The 25,445-nt window shown below is 34.9% G+C and overlaps 3 protein-coding genes and 1 pseudogene across 4 annotated transcripts; 2 read left to right on the top strand and 2 right to left on the bottom strand.

The window, feature by feature from the left end:
• Window positions 1-372: 372 nt before the first annotated feature.
• On the top strand, window positions 373-13,134 carry LOC132914499 (sodium/hydrogen exchanger 9B1-like). Its single transcript, XM_060973657.1, has 7 exons — window positions 373-1,459; window positions 2,036-2,211; window positions 2,598-2,719; window positions 2,786-2,947; window positions 5,225-5,371; window positions 8,831-8,932; window positions 12,547-13,134. The coding sequence occupies exons 1-7, from the start codon at window positions 864-866 to the stop codon at window positions 12,808-12,810; spliced, it is 1,569 nt and encodes a 522-aa protein (XP_060829640.1). The 5' UTR covers window positions 373-863; the 3' UTR covers window positions 12,811-13,134.
• A 3,536-nt stretch (window positions 13,135-16,670) lies between these two features.
• Window positions 16,671-19,038, bottom strand: LOC132914802 (large ribosomal subunit protein uL23-like; annotated as a pseudogene).
• A 1,808-nt stretch (window positions 19,039-20,846) lies between these two features.
• Window positions 20,847-22,202, top strand: LOC132914635 (sperm-associated antigen 7 homolog). The gene is made up of 5 exons (XM_060973908.1): window positions 20,847-20,981; window positions 21,059-21,126; window positions 21,210-21,298; window positions 21,370-21,710; window positions 21,777-22,202. Exons 1-5 carry the CDS (start codon window positions 20,903-20,905, stop codon window positions 21,920-21,922), a joined length of 723 nt encoding a protein of 240 aa, XP_060829891.1. The 5' UTR covers window positions 20,847-20,902; the 3' UTR covers window positions 21,923-22,202.
• Window positions 22,031-25,302, bottom strand: LOC132914624 (exocyst complex component 8). 2 transcript variants are annotated; one of them, XR_009659632.1, is made up of 9 exons: window positions 24,935-25,254; window positions 24,495-24,856; window positions 24,120-24,422; window positions 23,904-24,048; window positions 23,305-23,814; window positions 23,073-23,203; window positions 22,567-22,983; window positions 22,197-22,472; window positions 22,031-22,097 (listed from the first exon to the last, which is right to left on the bottom strand). XR_009659632.1 is itself a non-coding variant. In XM_060973874.1 (9 exons), the coding sequence occupies exons 2-9, from the start codon at window positions 25,029-25,031 to the stop codon at window positions 22,266-22,268; spliced, it is 2,172 nt and encodes a 723-aa protein (XP_060829857.1). In that variant the 5' UTR covers window positions 25,032-25,151; window positions 25,219-25,302; the 3' UTR covers window positions 22,122-22,265. The 2 variants fall into 2 exon arrangements, 1 of the variants encoding a protein (XP_060829857.1); XM_060973874.1 differs by lacking the exon at window positions 22,031-22,097 and having other exon boundaries at window positions 22,122-22,472; window positions 24,935-25,151; window positions 25,219-25,302.
• Between the last annotated feature and the right edge of the window lie 143 nt (window positions 25,303-25,445).

Raw genomic sequence — 25,445 nt, 5'->3', positions numbered from 1 at the left:
TGGCGGTATATTTTGGAAGGCAAAGGGAAGAAAAGGAAGATGGAACTTGTGTCGCAACTCAGGCGCGAACTCAGGTCGAGGTAAGTGGGACAAAAGGAAAGAGGAGGGAGGCCAAGTGGAACCGACCAACAGAAGCTGAGGAAGATTTTGCAAGAAAAACCAAGAGAACGCGTCCTTCTTGTCGAACTAAACCGACGAAAAAAGGAAGCGCTGATGGAACTACCATTTTCCGTGAAAACCGATCGAATTTCATTGCGAGTCGACTTTTTGATCGGCAGAGTTTCCTGCACAATAATTTACTAACTACAAATATTAGTGAATTTACAAATAACATATTAAGGTTATAAACTTTTTTTATCATTCCACAAGACAACAACAAGAGACCATCTTCCGGTAATTTGGGTAAACCAATACAAATCAGCACACAATCGATCAAAATCAAATCACTTTTTTTCTAACAAATACAGAGATAGCGCTGTGTCCGAATATTAATGTAAGTAAACTGTATTGATACTAATAACAATCTGTGGTTTGTAATTTGTGAAATATCATGAATAACATTAGTACAATCTTGTGAGGCACACAATCTGAACGAATCTTAGAAAGCACAAATCGACTATGGTTATCGACACTCGATGCAAGCAAGTATCGATCACTACCGTTCAAAGCGGAAGAAAACAATCGAAAGAAAGCTTAACCTCGATGTCACAGTATCACGATTATTATACGTGGAAAGAATAATCAGTTCCTACGTTAATCGACTGAATCAGGATTCGATCGATCGAAGCTAGAAAGATTACGATAATATCAGTAAACCAAAGAACTAAAAGAACTAAAAAAAATAGAAACGAAGATTGTAAAAAATGGATAATGAGCTACAAGACGAATATGAGGATATCACGTTTTGTCATCGAATAACCATATTTCCTTCTTTGATACGCAACGCAATCGTAACGAAGCCTATTTCACAGTTTTTCGGATACAAATTTATCACTTGGGCAAAATTATTCCATTTAGTGACTATCGTGTTCATAATGTGGATGGGTTGGGCGGTTTTATATTTTATACTGGGCGACACGATGTTACCGACAAACGACGGTTTTGGTTTATACACCCTCGCGTTATTCTCAGCCTGGCTCGGCTGGAGCTTGTCATCAATTCCTTACTTAAGAATTCCACCGGTGTTCGGCATGCTAGTCGCCGGTATAATAGTTCGCAATTCTGGACTTTACAATATTCACGAGAAACTCGGTGCAGTGACAACCTCTAAGATCAGAACATTTTGCCTAACCTTTATCATGATACGCGCTGGACTTCAGCTGTCAACTACCAGTCTGGGAAAACATACGATTTTCATAATGATGCTGGCCATCATTCCTTCCTCGATCGAAGCGCTTGTTCTCTCGATATGTTGCAGATACATTCTGTCCTATCACTGGGACTGGTCCTTTATGGCTGGGTGAGTGATCAATCTAAAACAAGACAATATTTTTTTCTTTTTTGTCAGATACCTGGCAAAGCCATGTTTTACAAATTACGATATATTTATACATCGTTAATTTTCATATCCTATTTCTCTTAAACAGAAAATGAACAATTAACGGTGTGTGTTTTGTTATATGTATAATAAAGACTCGCATTTATTAATACGTACAAATATTGATGAACGCAATCGATGTCAGTGCAGTGATGTGCACATAGTAAGAACCGTATATGCATGTCACAACAGAGTAATTAAATACAATCTTGTTCCAAACTAAATTAGTTCACTATGAACTTATAGCGTACTGGAATATGCAAAATGATTTTTAGTTGGTTTTTTTATTGGTTTACACAAATTACTGGAAAGTGAAACTGCTTTCTCATTGCAGAAAATCCCTCTTAATTGAAATACAATATTACAAAGTATGTTATATTTTACCAATTACGGTTCTGCTAGGAATATGCCCTTTTTTCCTCTTCGCGCCCGTCGCTCGTTTACTTGTATATTACTGACTATTTTTCGTTTTTATTATCAACTTATATTTGTGCAAAGAACAATACTCGGCTGTATGTCGCCAGTGTTAATCATGAACTCTATCCTGGCTTTGGCTGAACATGGTTATGGCGAAGACCATGGGCTCGCTACGATTCTTTCCACTGCTGCCTGTATCGACGTTGTGCATATTATCTCCCTGTTCACGATTTGCTACTCATTCGTCTTCGCCAACGGTATGATCGTATAATTTAAGAATTATGTTTGTATAATAACATCAATTCGATATACGCAATGAAATTCTCTTCTTCTTTGCGTACATATATTTTTCGCGTCTGTTGATCACCATTTTCATTAATTGTATCATAAAAGATATAACTTAGAAAAAAACGAAGCTGGCACCCCGCTGGGGGTAGCCACCCACATGCTATATTTATTTTTATTTTATTTTTTTTTTTCACCAATAAGATATAACACTTTACCAAATGTCCATAAGGACAAATTGTAAAATACCAAAATAAAATAAAAAAAAAACCATTTTCGTTAATTTTAACATTCACATCTGTTATGAAGGCGAATTTTCGTCTGCAATAAATGATCGATAATTATAATTGTTTTTCAGACGAGGATAGAAGCAAATGGTGGTATTACATATTATCCATCGGTATTCGCGATTCAATATTGGGCATTATGGCAGGAACTTTTCTGGGTATCTGCTTCGTATTTATCCCTCATCGTAGCCACGTGAGTATCCTTTCTTTCACTTTCTTTGCCCTCTCCCTGTTCCTCTATCGGTGTTCAACGAATTAGAAAAACGCCAACTGGTATCGAATAATCTGCTTGGTGCTTGGCTCTTTGATGTGCACAACAGCAACTGCTAAAATGACCATCTCTGGTGGAGGATACCTCGCCAGTTTAGTCATGTCGTTCGTCAGCATGGTTGGTTGGAGAATTTTGACCGTTTCTTTCGATGTAAGTGTTCTATCTTCTTTTAGAAGTAATAGAGTAAGATAGGTATTTAGTTTCTTCGATGAAACATGCACGAACCAAAAATTGCAGTTTTTCTTGAAATTTTTGTGAGAAATTTCCTTAGCAAAAACGTGATTTTGATTTAAACAGAAGACGGTTTTTTTTTATTTTATTTTGGTTTTTTACAATTTGTTCTGAAGGACATTTGATAAAGTGTTATATCTCATTGGTAAATAAAATAAAATAAATATAGCATGTGGGTGGCTACCCCCAGCGGGGTGCCAGCTTCTAAGTTATATCTTTTATAAAACAGAAGACAGTGACCACTAAATCCTCAACCAAACTCTTCAAAAAACTAAATGATAAAGAAAAGATGATTTTTAAACATTCTGGTTACAAATAAACGTAATAAAGAATCAGAATGTCTTTTGTTACCGATAACCATCATCGATGATAGAACTTTTTTATTGTTACGTCCCGCGATGCAACCACATGTTCTCGTCCATCCTTCGCACAAGATGATCGGCAGCTGTGTAAACATACTTGCTCGGACCCGCAATAATCCCAAGGAACCGTTAATTGCCGTCATACGATTTCGCATTTTTCCTTTACTGTAGAGACTCTTAGCTGTCACAATTCATCTTTCAAGTCGGAACGTTCTATGGGGCTATTGTTCATTACGGTAAAACATGGGATAAGCGAGTTTTCTCATGTACGATGTTCGAAGGCCATTTCTACCAGCGAGCGACCGTTGGTGGGGGGCGGTCAGCTCCCATCACTAATTTTCCTTCTAGACATCACTGTCAAAGAAAATCACTTGCTATTAACTCTTCGATCAGAAGACACATCGCTGAAAACACTTTGACGTCTCTCGCACGCACCACTCGCAAACACTTATATTCTTACATAAAAGATATAACCTAGCAAACACGAAGATGGCACCCCGCTGGGGGTAGCCACCCACATGATATATTTTATTTTTATTTTTTTGACCAATAAGATTTAATACAAAATAAACTAAAAAAAAAAAAACATATTCTTCAAAAGTTGTTGGAAATAGAAATTATATTTAAACTGTTAACTCAGTGTTACTATCATTCAAACCAGCCCTATTATCTTAACCAAAATAGGGGATCGGCTGATTCGTGGCGTCGATTATCACATCAAGACGACAATTTACGACTCTCTTTGACGCGTTATATTGTGAAGGGAGATACTCCTCGCGAAAGGGTCGAACATTTCTGCTTACCAATAACCATTATTGTTTATTTTCAGCCATCGTTAATTTTGATTTTGACATTGCTTTAATAATTTTTTTTTTTTTAATTTTGTTTTTTTACAATTTGTCCTGAAGGACATTTGGTAAAGTGTTATATCTTATTGGTCAAAAAAATAAAAATAAAATATAGCATGTGGGTGGCTACCCCCAGCGGGGTGCCATCTTCGTGTTTGCTAGGTTATATCTTTTATGAGGTCTATTGGGTGTTTCCTTTTTAGTCTTCTTGCGATGTTTGTTGTGTTGTTCGTTTCCGCTGCCAGCTGGTTCGGGTGTGTTTCTATTCTTTCTCTGTACCTTCTTGCGAGTCTGGTAATCTCCTCCTTGCTTTAATAATGATCAGTACTATCTAGACTTAAACGAAAGTCACCTCTATTCGTTTGTTATACAAGGTGAGAGGCATTTAAATCAGAACATCTAAATATATCTTATTAATAGTCATGTGGGAAAGCTCTAAAGGTCAAGAAAGTTATACTATTTAGAGAGGTATATGTAGATGATATGGGAGATGAAATTTCTTTTGGATATATTTATATAGATTAATAGATCTATTTCGACACTCTCTATAAGAAGGTATTAACCTGTAGTAGTTATTGGTAACAAAAGAAAATGTACTGTCATTAATAATAATTAGCAGCAACAAAGAAAACTTCCGTCGTGAAAAATGTTTATCAATAAGCAAAAAAGAATTATGTCACGATTAATGGTTACCGACGACAACAATATTTTTATCTTACGTAATGATTATAGGCAAACAAAAGAGAAATTCTCTTATCTATAATAATTTATCGGTAACTAAAGGAAAATTCTTTCATCGATAACGGTTATCGATAACCGAAAACATTTTGATGATCTATAACAGTTATTCGTAATCAAAATCAGTTAAACTAATCTACTAATTCTTATACTGTAACTTTTAGTCATATTGGTTATAAATAAAAATTAGTAAATATGGACGCAGACTTTGTGACTGATCATATGAAAACACGTTCGTATGAATTCAGACGACGTCCTTTCGACGAGTGACGCATACACTTTGGCAGTTGGTTCAACCGATTTTGGTCGGAGTCATTGGTGCTGACATTGAATTCGTGAATTGGTCTGTATCCAGATTCGGACTCTATATATCATGTATTCTGATCGGATTAATGGTAAGTTTTTAATTAAATATGTTCAAACTTTATTTTCTTGAAAATGATGTCTTGAATGCAAAAATTTTATTCCACGTTTTTTACACATCTTTCCGTGTTTATAGAATAATCAATCACCTGTCCATTGCTTACTCATACCTAATAATCGATAGCTAGCCAAATTCATATACGCCAAACGAATTTTCAAAGTCGGTTTTCTCAAAAACAAAACCTCTAATGGAAACAATTTATCTGTTATTTTCATGTAGAATCACTCCCTTCTCGGTTATATCGTCAATACTGAAAAATATCTTGTATACATACATTTTTTTTTTATTTTATTTTGGTTTTTTTACAATTTGCCCTGAAGGACATTTAGTAAAGTGTTATACCTTATTGGTAAAAACAAAATAAAATAAAAATAAATATAGCATGTGGGTCGCTAACCCTAGCGGGGTGCCATCTTTGTGTTTGCTAGGTTATGTCTTTTATGTCGATAAGATGTGTCCTATTTTATACACTTAAACATCTCGGACTTTTTTTTAGGTTAGCCAAATAACATTGAATTAACAAATAATCAGTGAATTAAACTTACTTATTTATTGGGGAAAAAAATAAAAATAAATATAGCATGTGAGTGGCTACCCCCAGCGGGGTGCCAGCTTCGTTTTTTTTTAAGTTATATCTTTTATCAGTTCCCTTTTGACTGCCGAAGAGTGCAGACGTGCCGGGTGCTCGGAGAGGTCTCTCCCTCGAAACCGGACGTGGAGAGAAAGTGTTCCCGAAAGTGCGAAAAACAGGGAAAACAAAAAAATGCAACGAGTGCCACCGCTCAGGATATCAAACAACGGCGAAACATACGCCGTACACAAAAACATGGAAATCCAAGAATCTACAGAAACCGAAATGGATATTACTCGAATGAGCGACGATACAAACGCCAACAACAACGAAATGACACAACAATACGGAAGCTGGAAGGTCGTAACTCCCAGCAAAAGAAGAAAAATAACAACAAACGCAAATACTAGGAGGGCTGCAGAAACAGAAAGTAAACAGTGGCTCCAAGAAATCCCTCTACAAAACCCCTTCAGCATACTACCACAAGAGAAGGAACCAGAAACAACTGAAAAACCAAAACACAACGCCAAACCACCACCAATATACATCGATGCGCAAGTAATAGACCCCCTCCTCGAACTGCTAAACAATACGGCAGGCAAAGAAAACTACTCAATAAAACAAATAAAACTGGACCAGGTAAAAGTGCTAACCAACGCCCCAGAAACCTACAGAAAAGTGGTAAAGGTGCTAAAAGAAAAAAACGCCGGGTACCATACCTACCAACTCAAAACTGAAAAAAGCTATAAAGCAGTAATCAGAGGACTACACCCAAGAACAAACACAAGCAACATATGCGACGAACTAGCCAAAATCGGACACCAGGTAAGAGCAATAAACAACATAACGAGATTTGATACCAAACAACCACTACCGCTGTTCCTAATAGAACTAGAACCGAACAAAAACAACAAGGAAATATATGACATTAAACAAATCTTAAACACAATAATCACAGTTGAACCACCCAGACAAAAAAAAGACATACCTCAGTGCATGCGGTGCCAACAATATGGGCACACAAAAAATTACTGCAACAGAAGTTACTTTTTGCTTAGCATGTTTGTTATCAGTTGTATCATAGCTGTGATTTGTAATGATTGCTGTTTGAATGCGTCGTTTAGTTCGCTTATCGTTCTTCTTAACATGTCGGTGCTTTTGATGGATTGCTTTAATAGTTCTTTTATTTCTGTAGCGTCGTTGGTGTTATTGTTGTGGTTTTGGTTGGCTACGGGTGTTATTTCCTTGGTTGCTTGCGCGTAGCTTCGACTGCCAGTGGTGTTGGTATTGTTGTGGTTGTTGATCATTACGTGCTGTACTTTTATTGATGTCTCAGCTTCTGCCCTGTCTTGTTGTGTGTGGTGGTAGTTATATGTCCTGCTTCTAGGCGGCGGAAACAATTTACGTTGGAGTATTTTTCTGGCTGGGCAGCCTTTGTAGCTGGCTGGGTGGTTTCCGTTGCAGTTGTAGCACTTTACCTCGTTTATTTTTCCCATGTATGGGCAGTACGTTGTTAAATGCTTTTCTGCGCATTTGACACACACCGGGTTTCTGTTGCAGTAGTTTTTTGTGTGTCCGTATTGTTGACATCGCATGCATTGAGGTATGTCTTTTTTATGTCTGGGTGGTTCGACTGTGATTATTGTGTTTAAGATTTGTTTAATGTCATAGATTTCCTTGTTGTTTTTGTTCGGTTCTAGTTCTATTAGGAACAGCGGTAGTGGTTGTTTGGTATCAAATCTTGTTATGTTATTTATTACCCTTACCTGGTGCCCGATTTTGGCTAGTTCGTCACTTATGTTGCTGGTGTTTGTCTTTGGGTATAGTCATCTGATAACTGCTTTATAGCTTTTGTCAATTTTGAGTTGGTAGGTATGGTACCCGGCGTTTTTTTCTTTTAGCACCTTTACCACTTTTCTGTAGGTTTCTGGGGCGTTGGTTAGCACTTTTACCTGGTCCAGTTTTATTTGTTTTATTGAGTAGTTTTCTTTGCCTGCCGTATTGTTTAGCAGTTCGAGGAGGGGGTCTATTACTTGCGCATCGATGTATATTGGTGGTGGTTTGGCGTTGTGTTTTGGTTTTTCAGTTGTTTCTGGTTCCTTCTCTTGTGGTAGTATGCTGAAGGGGTTTTGTAGTGGGATTTCTTGGAGCCACTGCTTACTTTCTGTTTTTGCAGCCCTCCTAGTATTTGCGTTTGTTGTAATTTTTCTTCTTTTGTTGGGAGTTACGACCTTCCAGCTTCCGTCTTGTTGTGTCATTTCGTTGTTGTTGGCGTTTGTATCGTCACTCATTCGAGTGATTTCCATTTCGGTTTCTGTAGATTCTTGGATTTCCATATTTTTGTGTACGGCATATGTTTCGCCGTTGCTTGATATCCTGAGCGGTGGTACTCGTTGCATTTTTTGTTTTCCCTGTTTTTCGCACTTTCGGGAACACTTTCTCTCCACGTCCTGTTTCGAGGGAAAGACCTCTCCGGGCACCCGGCACGTCTGCACTCTTCGGCAGTCAAAAGGGAACTGATAAAAGATATAACTTAAAAAAAAACGAAGCTGGCACCCCGCTGGGGGTAGCCACCCACATGCTATATTTATTTTTTATTTTTATTTTTTTTTTTCTTCACCAACAAGATATAACACTTTACCAAATGTCCATAAGGACAAATTGTAAAATAACCAAAATAAAATTAAAAAAAAAAAAAAAAAAAATCTTTTATGGGTATACATACATGAAAGTTTTTTACGATAAATGTTGAAATATTTTCGAGAATCACTGTATATGTATTAGCGAAAATTGCAAATTAAATTTAACTCGTTTCTTTCTTGTTATATTCGTCTCCTTTGTTATACACGACGAACACAGGGAAGAAGTGCCGCTACTTATTTGGCGACTTGGCGTACTCCATTGACGTGGAAAGAACGATTGTTCGTAGTGGTTTGTTGGCTACCGAAGGGTACCATACAGGTATGCGTTCATCGTTCTTGGCTACGCTAGTTCTTTCGCTATAACTTTGCCTAGAGCCATTAAAACAGTTTCTGTTTATATATCTATAATATTTAGTTTATATATTTCGTAATATTGTTATTATTGGCAGCAGCGATTATAGCGTAGGAAAAAGCTACTTACTCTCTTATTGCTAGAATTGACTTTGACGACATATTTCAAGGTCATCTAAATCGATAAGATGTTTTTTTTTTTAATAGTTTATTTTATTTTTTTTTTACAATTTGTCCTGAAGGACATTTGGTAAAGTATTATATCTTATTTATTGGGAAAAAAAATAAAAATAAAATATATCATGTGGGTGGCTACCCCCAGCGGGGTGCCATCTTCGTGTTTGCTAGGTTATATCTTTTATGTCGATAAGATGTGTCCTATTTTATACACTTAAACATCTCGGACTTTTTTTTAGGTTAGCCAAATAACATTGAATTAACAAATAATCAGTGAATTAAACTAATAATCGAATTAATAAACCAATGATCGATTTTCCAAACAATAAGAGACAACGATCCAATAGTTACAAGCAGATAGCCTTACGAAATAAAAAAGTATTATATACAGGGTGCGCCGTTAGAATCCGGACAAAAGAAGTTTTGTGCAGAAAGTTGTTTATTTAAGTCAATACACAAAAACACATGAAAATGTTGTTATATCTCATTTAAAGGGTCCTTGCTGAGAACTTTTATTCTATGTAACCACCCTCTGCCTCTATGACCTGCTCTATTCTTGCTCTAAAGCGCGAGCACGCTGACTTCAACTGGTCGCGTTTAATTGTCGCGAATTCTGACTCGATAGCAGCTCGTAGGGAGTTGACGTTGGGGTGCCTGCATTTATTAGTTTGTCTCTCGATAACGCCCCACACGTAATAGTCCAATGGGTTTAGGTCGGGACTGTTAGGAGGCCAGAAATCTTTCGACCAAAACATGTCCACATTGTCAGAGAGCCAATTTTGAACAAGATGACTTGTGTGAGCAGGTGCGCCATCTTGTTGAAATAAATACGGCCTTCCAGAAGCCGTAATTTCCATCCACGGCTTTATTACTGTCTTCAGGACCTCCAAATAAACCTCCTTTGTGATTCTTTCGCCTTTTTGGAAGAAGTGCGGAGGCATGACGTCGCCCTCACTTGAGACAACGCTGAACTTTTCTCGCCGGAGAAGGAGAACCCTTCTCGAACCACTCTGAGGCTGCGTATCTCTTAGCAATGTCGTATACCGTCGATCTTGGGTAGCTAAAGAATTTTATAATTTCGACCGGCGTTCTCCCGGCGCGAAGACTTTCTATAATCGCCGCTCTTCTATCGTATTCCGGGTTTTGCTTAACGAGTTCTGTCATTTTGAGGTTATAGAAGACTTATTGACATATTTAACTAACTTCAGAGTCAATCAGCACAAACATCTGAATTCTAATATGGTGGGAACTACAAATTGAATTCTGTCCGAATTCTAACGGCGCACCCTGTATATATGTCGGGTTGGCGTTAGGGGCGTTTAATGAATCTTCATCGGTGTTGTTCATTGTTGTCGCACAGACGTTTATTACACAAATATGGTTGATACAAGATTGACAAGCGGACGCGGTAACTAGACGCTAATGACAATGACCCTAGGTTCGATATAGCGAATCCACGGTCCACGGGATAACGAATATACTTTGCTTCAAAGTCTAAGTCGGACTCGACTTACTACTCGTGATACAAGGATCGTTTGATTGACTCTTTGTTAAGATGTAGATTATTCCGATAGTACTAGCACACTAGGCGTTTAGCTAATGCGATTGCCAGAAAGGGAATGACTTTCCGTCACGACGACGCTGCAGAGGAAAACTATGATGGGGTGTGCCTAAGGGCACGAGATCATCGGATTCGACAAAGAAAGCCTCCACTCGGAGGGTGAGGGAAATAGACGTTGCTGTTAATTGGTCAATTTCTATGTTGGCGGTTAGAAAAGGATGCTAGCCGCCCTTGAGAGAGAGTTCCTAGCAGGCAGCGTCGTACGTGACCAAATCAGGTTTCCCATATCTTCCCGCAATAGGTTACAGATTTACGGGCTGATAGAATAAAGACTGTTTGTCAATCTGGAGGACTTTAGTTAACTAAGTCCTAAGATTTATAACGGTTCCTCAGGCTATCTGAACATAAACTGTAAACGATGCATCGGCATCTGGCGATCATCTTGCCCAAAGAATGGGGTCTGTGTGTGGTGAGCTGCGGGGCCGTTAGAATGTCTTATTGTCAAGTGTCTGTACTGCCAATTCTTTAAAGGAAAGCTATGTAACTTTACATCTCTGTTAGGTGGAACGTTCATCCCGTGACCGTGGCTACGCTCGGCGACCGGTTGTCGCCTCGAGCCTAAACTCATTGTCTCAAGTTTCGAATGACTGTGTCTGGGTTATTTCGTAAATGCTACAGTATTGAGGCTTTTCCAAATAATTCCAACGTGGGGGGGGGGGGCGGTGTCCTTTTATCTCCGACATATATATGTCGGGTTCTCATTATGATTAAGGTTAGGGGTATGTAATGGATCTTCACTGGAATTAGCCATCCTTGTTATACAATCAAGGTAATGTTGATTAGTGCAAGTGTGAGTATTACAGAATTGACAAGTAACCGCGGTGATTAGACACTAATAACAATGGTCTTAGGTTCGATAACGAATCCGCGGTCAACGGGATTGCATAATGTACTTTCCTTCAAAGTCTAAGTCTGACTCTTGGTTAGAAACGTGAAGTATCCACTGATCGTAAAGACGTTGTTTTACTCGCTGATGAGATCGCACGAGAGAATGTGTTTTCCGTCGCGGTAATGCTGCAGAGGAAAACTATGATGGGGTGTGTCTAAGGGCACGAGATCATCGGATTCATCGAGGAAGACCTTCGCTCGGAAAGTGAGGGAAATAGACGTTGCTGTTAATTGGTTAATTTCTATGTTGGCGGTTAGAAAAGGATGCTAGCCGCCCTTGAGAGAGAGTTCCTAGCAGGAAGCGTCGTACGTGAGCAAAACAGATCTCCCATATCTTCCCACAATAGGTGACAGATTTACGGGCTGATAGAATAAAGACTGTTTGTCAATCGGAAGGACCTTTGTTAACTAAATTCTAAGATTTATAGCGGGTCCTCAGGCTAACTGAACATGTCCTGTGGAGTTGCATCGACATCTGGTACTCACCGTGTCTGAAGAATAGGGTCTGTGTGTGACGAGTCTCGGGGCAGAAACCATTGGAATGTTTACTGTCGAGTGCCGCTACAACTATTTCCTTTTAAGAAGAGCTATACAATTACTCTATACTTCTATTAGGTAAAAAGTTCATCCCGTGACCGCGGTTACGTTCAACGACTAGTTGTCGCCTCGAGCCCAAGCTCATTATCGCAAATCTCGGACAATTATAATTGGATTAACTTATAGAGATTGAAGTATTGGGGATTTTCTAAAGAATTCCAAAGGAAAGGCCCGGTGTCCTTTCATCTCCGACATATACATATACATATAGAATCTCCTTAACATCGCTTATACTTTGAGGTTAGGTTATGTAATCTCGATTGCGCGAAAACGAGATTCATCGATTCTTCCAATTTTAGGCAGCTTTGGGACCGATGGCGTACGAACACTTGCGGAATGGAAATGAATCTGAGGAACTCCAAATGGCTATGGACATCGTGAAAGTATCCGTGGTTACCATTTTATTTCTATCGCCGATCGGAACCAGTTTAATTAGCTATACTGGGCCAATTCTCCTTGTTCAAACTACCGCCGAGCAACGTCAAAGAGATCGCGAGTTGAGCTATTTGCGAATCCTCTCCTTTCTACCCATGTCAGAACAGATCCATCAACAGAACCCCTGATGCTCTGAAGTCCTCATCTTCTGCATACTAGAACCGATCGATCGCTCTCGCCTAGACGTTCTCAAGCTCGACGACTAACCGATCGACTAACCGAGTGCTCTTGATATCATCTTCGTGGGAAATCATCGGCGCTTACCGCAGACAACGAGTTTACCCAGTTTATTGAGTTTACCACGCGCTACAGTTTTCACAGGCAAACACATCACCTCCATTTGATGTTATCCTTTTTAATTTACCATCTTCTGCCTTGTACTTGTATAGGAGGATGGTCTGCTGTAAATTTGTTATTCTTTTTATTATTATTTAATCGATTTTAATAAAATAAATATTCTTAATCTTAATCTTAATAAATAATCTTAATAAATATACTTCATCAAATTTTATAGTCGTATCGTTATAAATTGGAGATTATAATTCTTAATAATTATAAATTCTTTCTTTAAGAAAACTAAAGAGTAGAAAGACGCTGAGGAATTGAAGTTTACTCTTTTTTGAAATTTTTCTACTCGATTTTTCTATCACTCGTGTGTTCTTAATTATTTCTGCTATTTTGGTTTGATTTATTTAAGCTTCTTCCGAGTATATTTTATAAAACAATTTACAATAAATAATTCTATTATATAATATACAATCTAATAAAATATAATATACTTTGTCAGGAGATTGTTGTTACATTTGCAACTGTATTCTGCTGATTTTTCTGTAATTAATACAAAGATAACAATTTATTTTTGGTACTTAATTAAATTTTCATATAATTTCTGATTTAAAAAAGTAACGTATCGCAGATAATTGTATTTAATTGAATGCAAATCATCAAATAACAATGAAGGAACAGCAACTCAATAATCAATTCAAATAAATTGTTACTATTTAGAATTAAATCAAAATTACCTTCAAACACTGTAGAAATACATAATAATGATATCCAATATTTCAACTATAATCGTAAATTGTTAGTTAGTAAATTAATCAATAGTTGGGCTACTATCTTATAATGTTATAATATAAAACATGTAATAATGATGATCAATAATACTTTAACAAATTTCAAATTCTTAGCTAAGTAATTAATAATACATACAATACTATCATACAACTGTCTAAATACATAAATTATTAAAAGTACAATTATTAGTAAAATTAATTTAAAACTACTATTTTATTACGTTAAAGTACATAGAAATAATATCAAATACATACAGGGTGCGCCGTTAGAATTCGGACAGAATTCAATTTGTAGTTCCCACCATATTAGAATTCAGATGTTTGTGCTGATTGACTCTGAAGTTAGTTAAATATGTCAATAAGTCTTCTATAACCTCAAAATGACAGAACTCGTTAAGCAAAACCCGGAATACGATAGAAGAGCGGCGATTATAGAAAGTCTTCGCGCCGGGAGAACGCCGGTCGAAATTATAAAATTCTTTAGCTACCCAAGATCGACGGTAATTTAATTTTGTTGTGGGCAAAACCAAATTTCCAGCAAGTGTTCACGTTTTGAGCGTTGTCTCAAGTGAGGGCGACGTCATGCCTCCGCACTTCTTCCAAAAAGGCGAAAGAATCACAAAGGAGGTTTATTTGGAGGTCCTGAAGACAGTAATAAAGCCGTGGATGGAAATTACGGCTTCTGGAAGGCCGTATTTATTTCAACAAGATGGCGCACCTGCTCACACAAGTCATCTTGTTCAAAATTGGCTCTCTGACAATGTGGACATGTTTTGGTCGAAAGATTTCTGGCCTCCTAACAGTCCCGACCTAAACCCATTGGACTATTACGTGTGGGGCGTTATCGAGAGACAAACTAATAAATGCAGGCACCCCAACGTCAACTCCCTACGAGCTGCTATCGAGTCAGAATTCGCGACAATTAAACGCGACCAGTTGAAGTCAGCGTGCTCGCGCTTTAGAGCAAGAATAGAGCAGGTCATAGAGGCAGAGGGTGGTTACATAGAATAAAAGTTCTCAGCAAGGACCCTTTAAATGAGATATAACAACATTTTCATGTGTTTTTGTGTATTGACTTAAATAAACAACTTTCTGCACAAAACTTCTTTTGTCCGGATTCTAACGGCGCACCCTGTATTTTGAAAGATCTCAAATAAGGAGTAATAGGTAATTAAGATTAATTATTATTATTATTATTATCTACAACATAGAAGTAATAATTAGTAAGACTAAACATTTTCAATAAATGTTTATTGCAAAATATTAAGTACACGAAACTGCAATAATTAAAATTCATTTGAAAATACCTTAATATTCACAGAGCCATTGAAAATACATCCACTACCAGCGAAGATTCGCGGCAGACTGAGCAAACTAATCCCCCGGTCCCTGGTAGTTGCACCATTAAGATTCCCTTCTCAGCCACAAATTATTCTTTTAATATTCCTGGCTCTCAAACGATATATGATTTATAAATATTTGACGCTTATTTACGATACAGGTTTTTCCTAATTCTGCGCATAGTTTGCTCACATGACTACTACAAGTACCATTTAATTAAGTATACATATATTATAGGTATATGTATAATAAAATTCCGGAACTTCATATTGACTTGTTCTTCGTATTGAAGTATAGTAAATAAGTAGTATCGTTTTAATTTCAGCCCATAAAGGGATTTCTAAATGAAGAAGTTACGATTCTGATATTCAACACAGAGAACCTAACCTAAACTATGGTGTGCAATTCATTCTTCGTGTTTAAACGATAAGTTGATCGCTGATGTTTATGGAAATACGCATTTTTATGAGTATAACGAAATAAATGAAACTTAAAGAGAAATTAATTTCTTCATTTCAACCACAAAATAGGACGAAAACTTTACTATCAATATTTTGTATATGTTTGCATATTATGTACATTTGTGTACCCTTAACTGATAAAGTCAGTTAAATCATAAATGCATAAGCTAATCACAAATGTATCCTGTTTTCCTAAATGTTTATTTAGTATTTTCGACAGAGAAACAGAAAGAGAACTTGAGTGTGTTTTTTGACTTTTGAAAATTTGGTCAATCGATGAACAATGCATGTACATATGTATGTATATATGTAGGCCTATGATAGGCATACGAACATTGTACATAATTATCTAGCGGCGAAATAGTGGTAGTAACTAAGTATTGCATAGTTGATGAAAAATGTTAATTTCTTGATATTGTAAGCATTTATTTTATTTGAAAAGAACTTAAATTAAACCTTGGAATCTCAGAAATGCCTTACCTTCCTCATTTAATCAATAAAATCAATAAAAGGAATTTATAGAATAAAATTTCTAAAGAAATACAGTAACAAGATTCTTTACATCAACATGCTTTATTGCACAGATACATTTCTCTTTCCATATCAATTACATATAAGTACATTTATATACACTTCTCCTTCCATATCAATCACATATAGGTATATTTATATTATTCCAACCTTATTAGCAACACTGAGTGCATCATAATCACGAGTTAAGCGTACATATGGTTTCTTTTTACCGTCTGACCTAATTAACCCTTTGCCTGCGAACAGCGTTTATCGATTTTTATCGTTTATCGTTTATCGAAATGTATCGATTTTTTGTCCTGTCGATGTTAATCTCAAGAGTAAGGAAATTATCAATAAATGAATATTGGTCAATCGACGAATTGCTACGAATAGAAAATTTTCCAAGAATCATGAAAAAAGACAGATATTTATCTCTCTTACAAATGCTGTACTTTCACGATAACAGTGAGACACCAAATCAAGATGCGCTAATAAAGATACGGAGCATCATCAATAGATTGCGAAATTCCTTTCCACGATCATTTTACCCATATCAGCATTTATGCGTCGACGAAAGTTTGCTGCTTTTCAAAGCGATGTTTTTTCAAGCATTTTATTCCTTCAAAGCGAAGAAGATTTGAGATTAAGTCGTTTGTTGTTTATGACTGTCGTACCGGATATATTGAAGATTTTATTGTTTATTGTGAAGCACGTACGAATATAACTAACAATAATAATTTAGCAGAAATTGGCAAATCAGGGAATATTGTCATGACGCTGATGGAACCGTATCTGAATAAAGGTCATGTTTTGGTCACCGATAGCTGGTACTCAAGCCCAGCTTTATTTTCCCTACTACACCAAAATAAGATAAATGCATTTGGAACAGTAAGGAAAACCAGAAGTGGAATGCCTAATATATCTAATAAATTATGTAAAGGTGAAGTTGCGTTTCAGTCTACAAATAAACTGTTAGCACTAAAATGGATGGATAAAAGAGAAGTGCTAGTGTTATCAAGCTGTCATTCCGCTGAGTATGTAGAAACAAAGAAAAGTGATGTTAAAACGGGAGTACCAATACTGAAACCAAATGTCATAGTAGACTATAATCGCATTATGGGAGCAATTGATAAAACTGATATGATTCTAAATTCCATTAATACCATTGAGAAAACACTGAAATGGTATAAGAATTTCTTTTTCCACATTCTTGACCTTTCGATTTACAATACTTACATTACAAAATTACGTCCAAAAAAAATATAACATTTGCGAAGTTTCATTTATGCCTAATTCGAGAAATTCTACTAAAATATCCAAATGAAAATACATGTAGCAATAAGTCTGGAGATCAAAATGCATCCAAAGATAACCTCTTACGACTGGTTTCAAGACACTTTCCATCAAAATACACCAATCCAGCAGGAACGCGACAGAACGGTCGGCGGAAATGTGTGGTTTGCAGCAAACACAAAATGCGAGCCAAAACAAGATTCCAATGTAAAGACTGTAACGTTGGATTATGCATTGAACCCTGCTTTGAATTATATCATACGAAAAAAGATTATTGAAGATTATTAAAATTGTTATTATTATTATTATCGTTCGCCTCAAGGAAAAGCCCAGCAAAATCGGCTCCGCGCTTCATGTTAAGAACGACTCGCGCATCATGCCATTAGCGCGGCCGATCTCCCACTGTCACACCGGCTGCCCAGACTACAATTCGTTTCTGAGCGCTCCACAGCAAAAAGGTTAAAGTATTAACTTTAGCCACGTTAACGTCGTACAGCTTTGATGTGATATTTATTCGCAGGAGTATGTGCAATAAAAACTAACATGTTGTTGTCTTCAATCTTTTTCATGGCAGCTTCAGTAGTCAGTGGAAATTTTATGATATTAAATGCATCCAAACTGAAATAAATATAATCATTTTGGATATTTTTTATCTGGAATTGATTTTATACGATTAATGTATATTATAGAATATGAAAAATTAAATTTATATAAATAAGTAGATACATAAAAATAACACCAGTATTTAATACTTACTGGTTTCTATTTGAGACAGATTTTCTCACATATTTGGAATTTCTTGGTGACCTAAATGTTTTTGGCCAGTAGAAATATACAGATGCCCTTACTTTCCTTACTCTTGATCCATGAAAACCTTTCAATATCTATAAATAAATGCAGATTCAGATAAATCATATTATATGTGTGAATCAAAATGTTTTTGTTAAAATTATGTATATTGACCTTTTTCTGAACTTTAAATGCCTTCTGAAGTGGTACAGCTGGTTTTCCACCTTTCTGTATCTTTTCGCAGATTGAACATTTTTCTTAGACTTCGCAAGTATAGTTTTCGCTGCAAACAAAGTTCATAGCACTTGTTGATTTACCAGCTGCTGCTTTCTTTGCAGTGGTGGATGTTTTCACAGCTGGCTTTGTGACTTAAATGTAGATGCTGCATTAATTGGCTTCTACCCATTATCAATTTTCTTTTCTATCTTATCCTCAGCAGGCTTACTGCCTGAAAAAAACAAAATAAATGATCAAAATATTATACATACTATCTACATTTTATATTAGCAAAATAGTTCTAACACCAAGTTCTTAATCATGCATAATTTCTAAGTTATACAAAGCATATACAAAGCCTTGATCGAGAATGATCTTGTTAAGTAATCTTTCGAAATGTAGAAAAGTAATGCTCATGCAGGGAAACCATACTCATATCGATAGTCTTTTTAAACAGAGACAAAACGGGCAGCAAACTACATGGTTAAGGTTAAAACTGAACGTGTGTTGAATCAAACTTCTTATACCACTAATTTTATAAATTCATATTAGTTATGCTTTACAGGCTTTGCAAAACATTTTTCAAAATTTTTAACTAAAATTTTATGTGTTATTAATAATTTTTTAATATACCTAACTTGACCGTGCGCTTCAATTTAGGAGCCATTATACTAAATAGAAAAAGAATCTTAACCCAAACAGACATGTGAAGAATCAGTGACTTTATGCAAGCGGTTAACTCATTGTAATATGTGGTAATATCTAGTGATATTAAAACGTTACATTAATATAATTTTGATAATAAAATTAATAAAATTTTTCAATGGACCAAATTTATTCAGATGTAATTTTACATCTGTTTGAGGGAACTGTAAAAAGATTGAAATTTCTTTACAAAATACGTCAATCAAATATGGACATATACATCTTTATTAATTTTATGATGGCCACATCTTATTGCACATCGCAAATACATATATATTGTTACTAATTACAATCTTTGCTGCAGCTGCACGCAACCTAAATATAGGAAATCCTAAATTCTACATTGTGAGTTCAAGGGTCATATTATTGTAAAGGTGCAAATGGTTTTTCATTGCAATTTTTTTTTCAAAGTCGTCATCATTTTTTCAAATGGAATCATATAGTTATTTATCATATAATTATAGTTATTCTACATCATGAAAAAACAAATTTAACGATCTTAATAATCATACCGTTCCCATGGCTTAATTTTGAGATATTTAATTTGAAGTGCATAAGTATATATACGTAATATTTAATCGTATTCAATCGACAGGTGGCAAAAAGAAATAATTCAAATTCTTCAACTTCCAGGTAGAATCTTTTAACTTTCGAAGGCTCAAACAAAAACGCAAGAAATTAATTAAGATTAGCTTTATAAAAATATTTTTCCCGTTTCTCAATTATAAATAAGTTTTAAAAATCGTCCAATGCACGAACAACGAAACATTATAACCATCTAGCAGTGAAACAGTAGAATTAATCTCCTTATGGGAAAATTAAAAAATGAAATTTCTTAGTCTATAAGGTGAATTCTTGTACTATTTAAAAATTAAATTAAAGCCGTAACTCTTCGGAATTATCTCTATATAATGCTATTCCGATTTTTATCGTAATTAATTAATTGTATGCAATTAGTGTAAAGTGCCCTATTTTGAACACAATGGTGCCATCTATAAGTCAGAAATTTTACTTCTTGGTAGTACCACTAACTTCCCGGTATTCATCTCGGTAAGTTACCGACCGGTATTTATCTCTGATATGACATATATACACTTCAGATGCAAATGTCTCTAGATTAAATAATGGGACCAATATAGTTATTAAGATCGTTGAATTTCTTTCTTCACAACCTACAAGTAAATCGAAAAATAAGTAAATTTAATTTAAATCTATTTAAAAAGATATTGAGATCTTGTAAAAGAAAAAAAGAAGCGGACATGAAAAAAAATTATCTCCATCGTTGCAATAATATAGTCCTAGAAATAGTGTAACTTTGTGTTAAGACGTCTTATTGTACAACATTAATTAAGGCAGATATTTAGGTGATCTGATTTAATGGATTTTTTTTGGATTATTTGTATTTAATAAAAAATTCATTAAATGATTCGCAGCTATCTTGTATTTATCATAAAAGATATAACTTAGAAAAAACGAAGCTGGCACCCCGCTGGGGGTAGCCATCCATATGCTATATTTATTTTTATTTTATTTTTTTTACCAATAAGATATAACACTTTACCAAATGTCCTTCAGGACAAATTGTAAAAAAACCAAAATAAAATAAAAAAGAATCTTGTATTTATTCTTTCTTATCAACATCAGGCCAATAAATCAGCATATTTCTATGAAATCAATTATCATTGGTTGAAATATCGAAGATTTACGATGTACCGTTGCGTCGTTGTGCATTTGACGAAGTTACACGCGATAGTGAAGAATATACACATTCCGAAATTCTCTCGTCTCGTGCGTGTAAGCTTGTCAAGTTTATTGTAAACAAGATCATGGATTTGCTGGGATCTATCTTAAACTCAATGGATAAACCTCCTTCAGTTAGTGGCAAACAAAAAGCGTTGATGAAAAGTTAGTTAAAAATTAACCTATGTTATAAGTGTCCAAGCAATTAACTTAATATTTATAAAATAACTTTTACTATGTAGGGCAAAAAGAGGAGTATCAGAAGCGTCAAAAAGCAGAAGCTGAAAGATTAAAACTTTTTCGTGAGAAGGTATAATTTTCCATCAATATCCTGATTGTTTTATTAAATAAGGTTATTATGTGTACAGTATCGTTTCTTTTATGTTGGTTCAGGTAGAAGGGAAAATTAATAAATTTCTTCAAGATGACGATGCAAAGGAATACAAATTTCCCCCCATGGATCAAATCTATAGGAGTATAATGTATATAAAAGAAAGATAATTATTCAAATTATTAATAAAATAATACCTTAATACCTTTTATCATATTCTAGACATGATGTTGCAGAAGTGGCAAACATATGGGCATATTCATTTGGTGAAGAAGGTGTTGATCGTCATATCGTTATTTTTAAGAGGGAATATGCACCATCTGAAGATCAGTTAAACGCATTACGTAGAGGAGAAGAATGGAATGAAGAAATAGCAAAGAGATTAGCAGACGAGAGAGAGAGACGAGCCAAAGAAGAGCAAGAAGCTGCTGCTAAACCTAGAAAACGAAAAGACAATTTTGTACCAAATAGTTATTACAAGGATAAGTATCAACATTTAATTGGAAAGGAAGCTGCATTAGAAGCAGCTAGAAAAACAGAAGCTAATAGTAGTTATGGCTGTGGTAGGTAACATTCATTGTATATCTATTCAAACATGTTTTTTTCATTAATTTGGATGTTTATTTCAGTTCCTAGTGAAAATAAGAAAGATCAAAGAAGTATAGAGCAAACATTAGCAGACATTCGAGCTAAGAAAAGAAAATTGGAAACGACTGTTAAGGAGCCAGAGAATATCGATAAAAATATAGATAAAAATCCAAATGGAACTATATAATATATTTAATATTCTTTAATATTTAAGTTTAATAATAGTTTAATTTTTGGCCTGTAAATATTTTATATTAATTATGTGACAGGAAATCAACATTTCATCGCAAAACTATTTGCACTTTCCTGATTATAACTCACATAATTTTGCTCATTTTATGTATGAGTATTATTTTATGTACCTGCAATAGAAATGATGAAATATATTGAAATCCAATATATGTATTTACCAAAAAATTCAAATTAACTTATATGTACAATATAATACAGAGAGCACATACACTGTCTATTATTTTCTTTGTAAATTATTTCCTACACTTCTATGTATACACTTATATTTTTCTTCGTAATTAAATATATTCTGTGGCAGAATATTTAGGTATTGCAGTTTTAGGAATAGATTTTGGTTTAGTAGGAGATGATGTATCGAATACGATTTGTTCCTTTAGAGCCAACAATTTCTTAAAAATTTGATTTGTCGTCGATTTGTATAATTCTAGTCCTCGCATGATTACGACATCTCGAATATACGACGCATTATTATGCACCAATTGTTTCTAAAGATACATTGAAAAAACATTCAAATGTTAGATATCGTGACAAACAAACGATATATATATATATATATATAAAGGAAAGAAGATCGATTACCTCCTGTTTTAATTTAGGGTTCGTAAGCGATACTATTATGTGTTGTACTTGAGTTCGCATCACCGATATTAAAACCGTGTCTATTATAGCCATTAATTCTGGTGTAGCAACACTGAGGCAATCTTCTAATAAACTTACATAAATTCTTGAAAAAGTTAAAGTATTATTAGTCAATGCTATCCAATAGTCATTTTTTAAATAAGATTGTGGAACGGTTATTCCAAGGCCATCAAATTCTGATAGCAATTTTTTAACATTTTTGCAAGTTTCCAAATTAGTCGGCCGCCACATGTCTTCGGCTATATGCTTTTTTACAATCTCAACATATTTCTCGCCTGTATCTTGTATAGCTTTTGCTAATGGGGTTCTGAGCTGACCATCTAATTGATAACGAAAATCCATTCCTAACTGCGTTAACTGTAAATTGAACATATAGCATAAAATTATATTCTGTAATATTATAATAGTATATATAAAGATAGTATCAACGTTGAAGAATGCCATACCTGATCGCAGTGATTTCGAACACAAACTATACATTCTACTAACGTGTTTAAAGACACTTGTGGAATAAAAAGCTGTTTAGTTAAATGTGTTGTTAAGTATTTTACTTCCTGACTACACCAAACAACCAGACCTAAATTACACATACAAAATGGGAGAAATTAGAAGAAATGACAATTTGATTTATATATTATCTACATATAATATTACTCGTTCATAATATTTTTAACTTACCAGACGTACAATTTGTCGAATGGGCAAAAATTTTTAAGAATTCTTTCGTAATCTCAACGATATTACTAAAAGCAATTGCGCTAAGCTGCTTTACGTAGGGTGCGGTAGCTCCTTCGCCTTTAACTCGTTTTAAACGTGCCTTTAACACAGCACTACATAGCCGCAGATATAGCTGGCAGGCCTGAGCACTTCTGCTTAATTGTATCAATAATTTGACCACGCGCCGCGCACTTCTCAAACCTCCACCTTGCAATGATTTCGCTTCCGCGCTTAATTCAAGTTCTTTTGTTAAAACATCGACCAATGATCTCCCTCTATCATTTACTTTTGATTGAATTTCAAACAAAAGTGGTGTCATTTGTGCATCTTTTAAGTAGTCTTTTGCTTTCTCCAAAAGACTATAAGCTTCTTCAAAGTGACGTTGCGCTATACAAGAATCTAGATCTTCTGCCACTTCTAGCATCCATTCTGGTGGAGGTTCATGATATTCTGTATCTTCATCATCTACACCTATAAAAGAACAACTGAAAAATTTAATCCAATTTAATGTAGTTTCATCTGATTTAATTATACAAACTTCACCAAATTATTGTACATACCGAGGGTATTAGAATCGAGTGACATAGATCTAGAAGGTACTGTCTTTTCCTCTTTTGATCGTTTATCATTTTCAGATGCTTCATTTGGATTATCTTCAATCAACTTCATTCTCTTTGCTTGTTCGCATTTATCTAACCATTCTTTCTATAAAATAAACGCCAATTCAAAGTTTGCTCTCATGATTTTTATAAATATTTTCTCTATAATACACTAACTTTACTTGTTGCAGTCGCACACTGGAATACTCTTGTATCAGAAAATGCCAAAAGTTTGAATGCCAATTTGACCGTTCCAAGATCTCTAACATTAACAATTGCCAAACTTTCAAGATTATAAACAGCTTGCATTTTATATTTTGGTGGTCCTCTTCTACTACCATTTGCTAACCAAGAAGCAATCATTAAAATATCATTAAATAAATATGCATGAACTCTTTTTAGTGGTGTTCCTTCCAATGGATCTAATTCCAGTAGAGAACCTTCATGTAAACATATGCGCCCAGGTGTTTCTGCTAAACTCTATTAAATCAAACCAAGAAATCCTTATTATTATAGGCCTGTAAATTTACAAATGATAGTTCCATAACTTACCATAGCACCTTCTACATTTTCAAGTAATTGTACCAATTTTTGTTTATGTTCTTCTTCTTTGACAGTGGAATCGTTAACATCTTCTAACTGGGATTCAGATAAATCTTCAAAAGTAACACCAGTAGTCCTAGTGGATCCTAGAGTACTTAATAACGAACGTTGTTCACTGAGTAGTTGAGACAACTGATACATTTCACTTTCCAAATGTGAAATTTCCTTAGCAGTTTCTATAAACTGCATATAATTCTGATAAACATTACGCTTTAATTGTGCAGAAGTATTATTTGCTAAATCTTGAATTTTAGCTCTTTGTTGCCTTAATTCATCTGCTCCAACACATTGAGCGCTAAGTTCTTTCACAACTGTAAAAAAGACAAATTTTAAGCCATGTTTTACATATATTTTTCAAATCCAAAGTTTGATTGTACATGTTTACCTACATTTTTCAGGATTAAAATCTTCGATAGCGAAGACTTTTGCTAGACTGTTAGCCATAGTAAAAAAATATCCGCCACGTACTAAACAACTATCTTTCATTTATCTTCAGTTAAAATCAAATTTTCATCACGTCCGATTTCTTATTACTTTTGTTCGCATCATCCACACGAGTACTCCCAATATACTTGTAAACATTTAAATACATTTACTCGTGCCTATCTGAAATTGCACACAACTAAGTAAGTACTTTTATAAAGTCTCGCAGATTACGACAAGATTGTATTACTCGCAATATTAGGCAATACCATTGCATATGTACGTATATTTTATTGCCTAGTCTTAAAATTTTGTTTAGTAATATTTACTAGATGAAGAAAATCTGTCGATGTTTTTAGAACGAAATGTTTTAAATCATTACTATGTCTTATCATATTATGTATTTTATGCTTATCACATAAAAATTGTTATGTGATAAACAAAATATCCTTTCAAATACTCTTATTTTAAACCCAT

This window comes from Bombus pascuorum, chromosome 15 (genome assembly GCF_905332965.1).
Source record: "Bombus pascuorum chromosome 15, iyBomPasc1.1, whole genome shotgun sequence".
NCBI classification, from domain to species: domain Eukaryota; kingdom Metazoa; phylum Arthropoda; class Insecta; order Hymenoptera; family Apidae; genus Bombus; species Bombus pascuorum.
The sequence above is the reverse complement of the archived record's forward strand: the minus strand, read 5'-3'. Positions and strand labels throughout refer to the sequence as shown.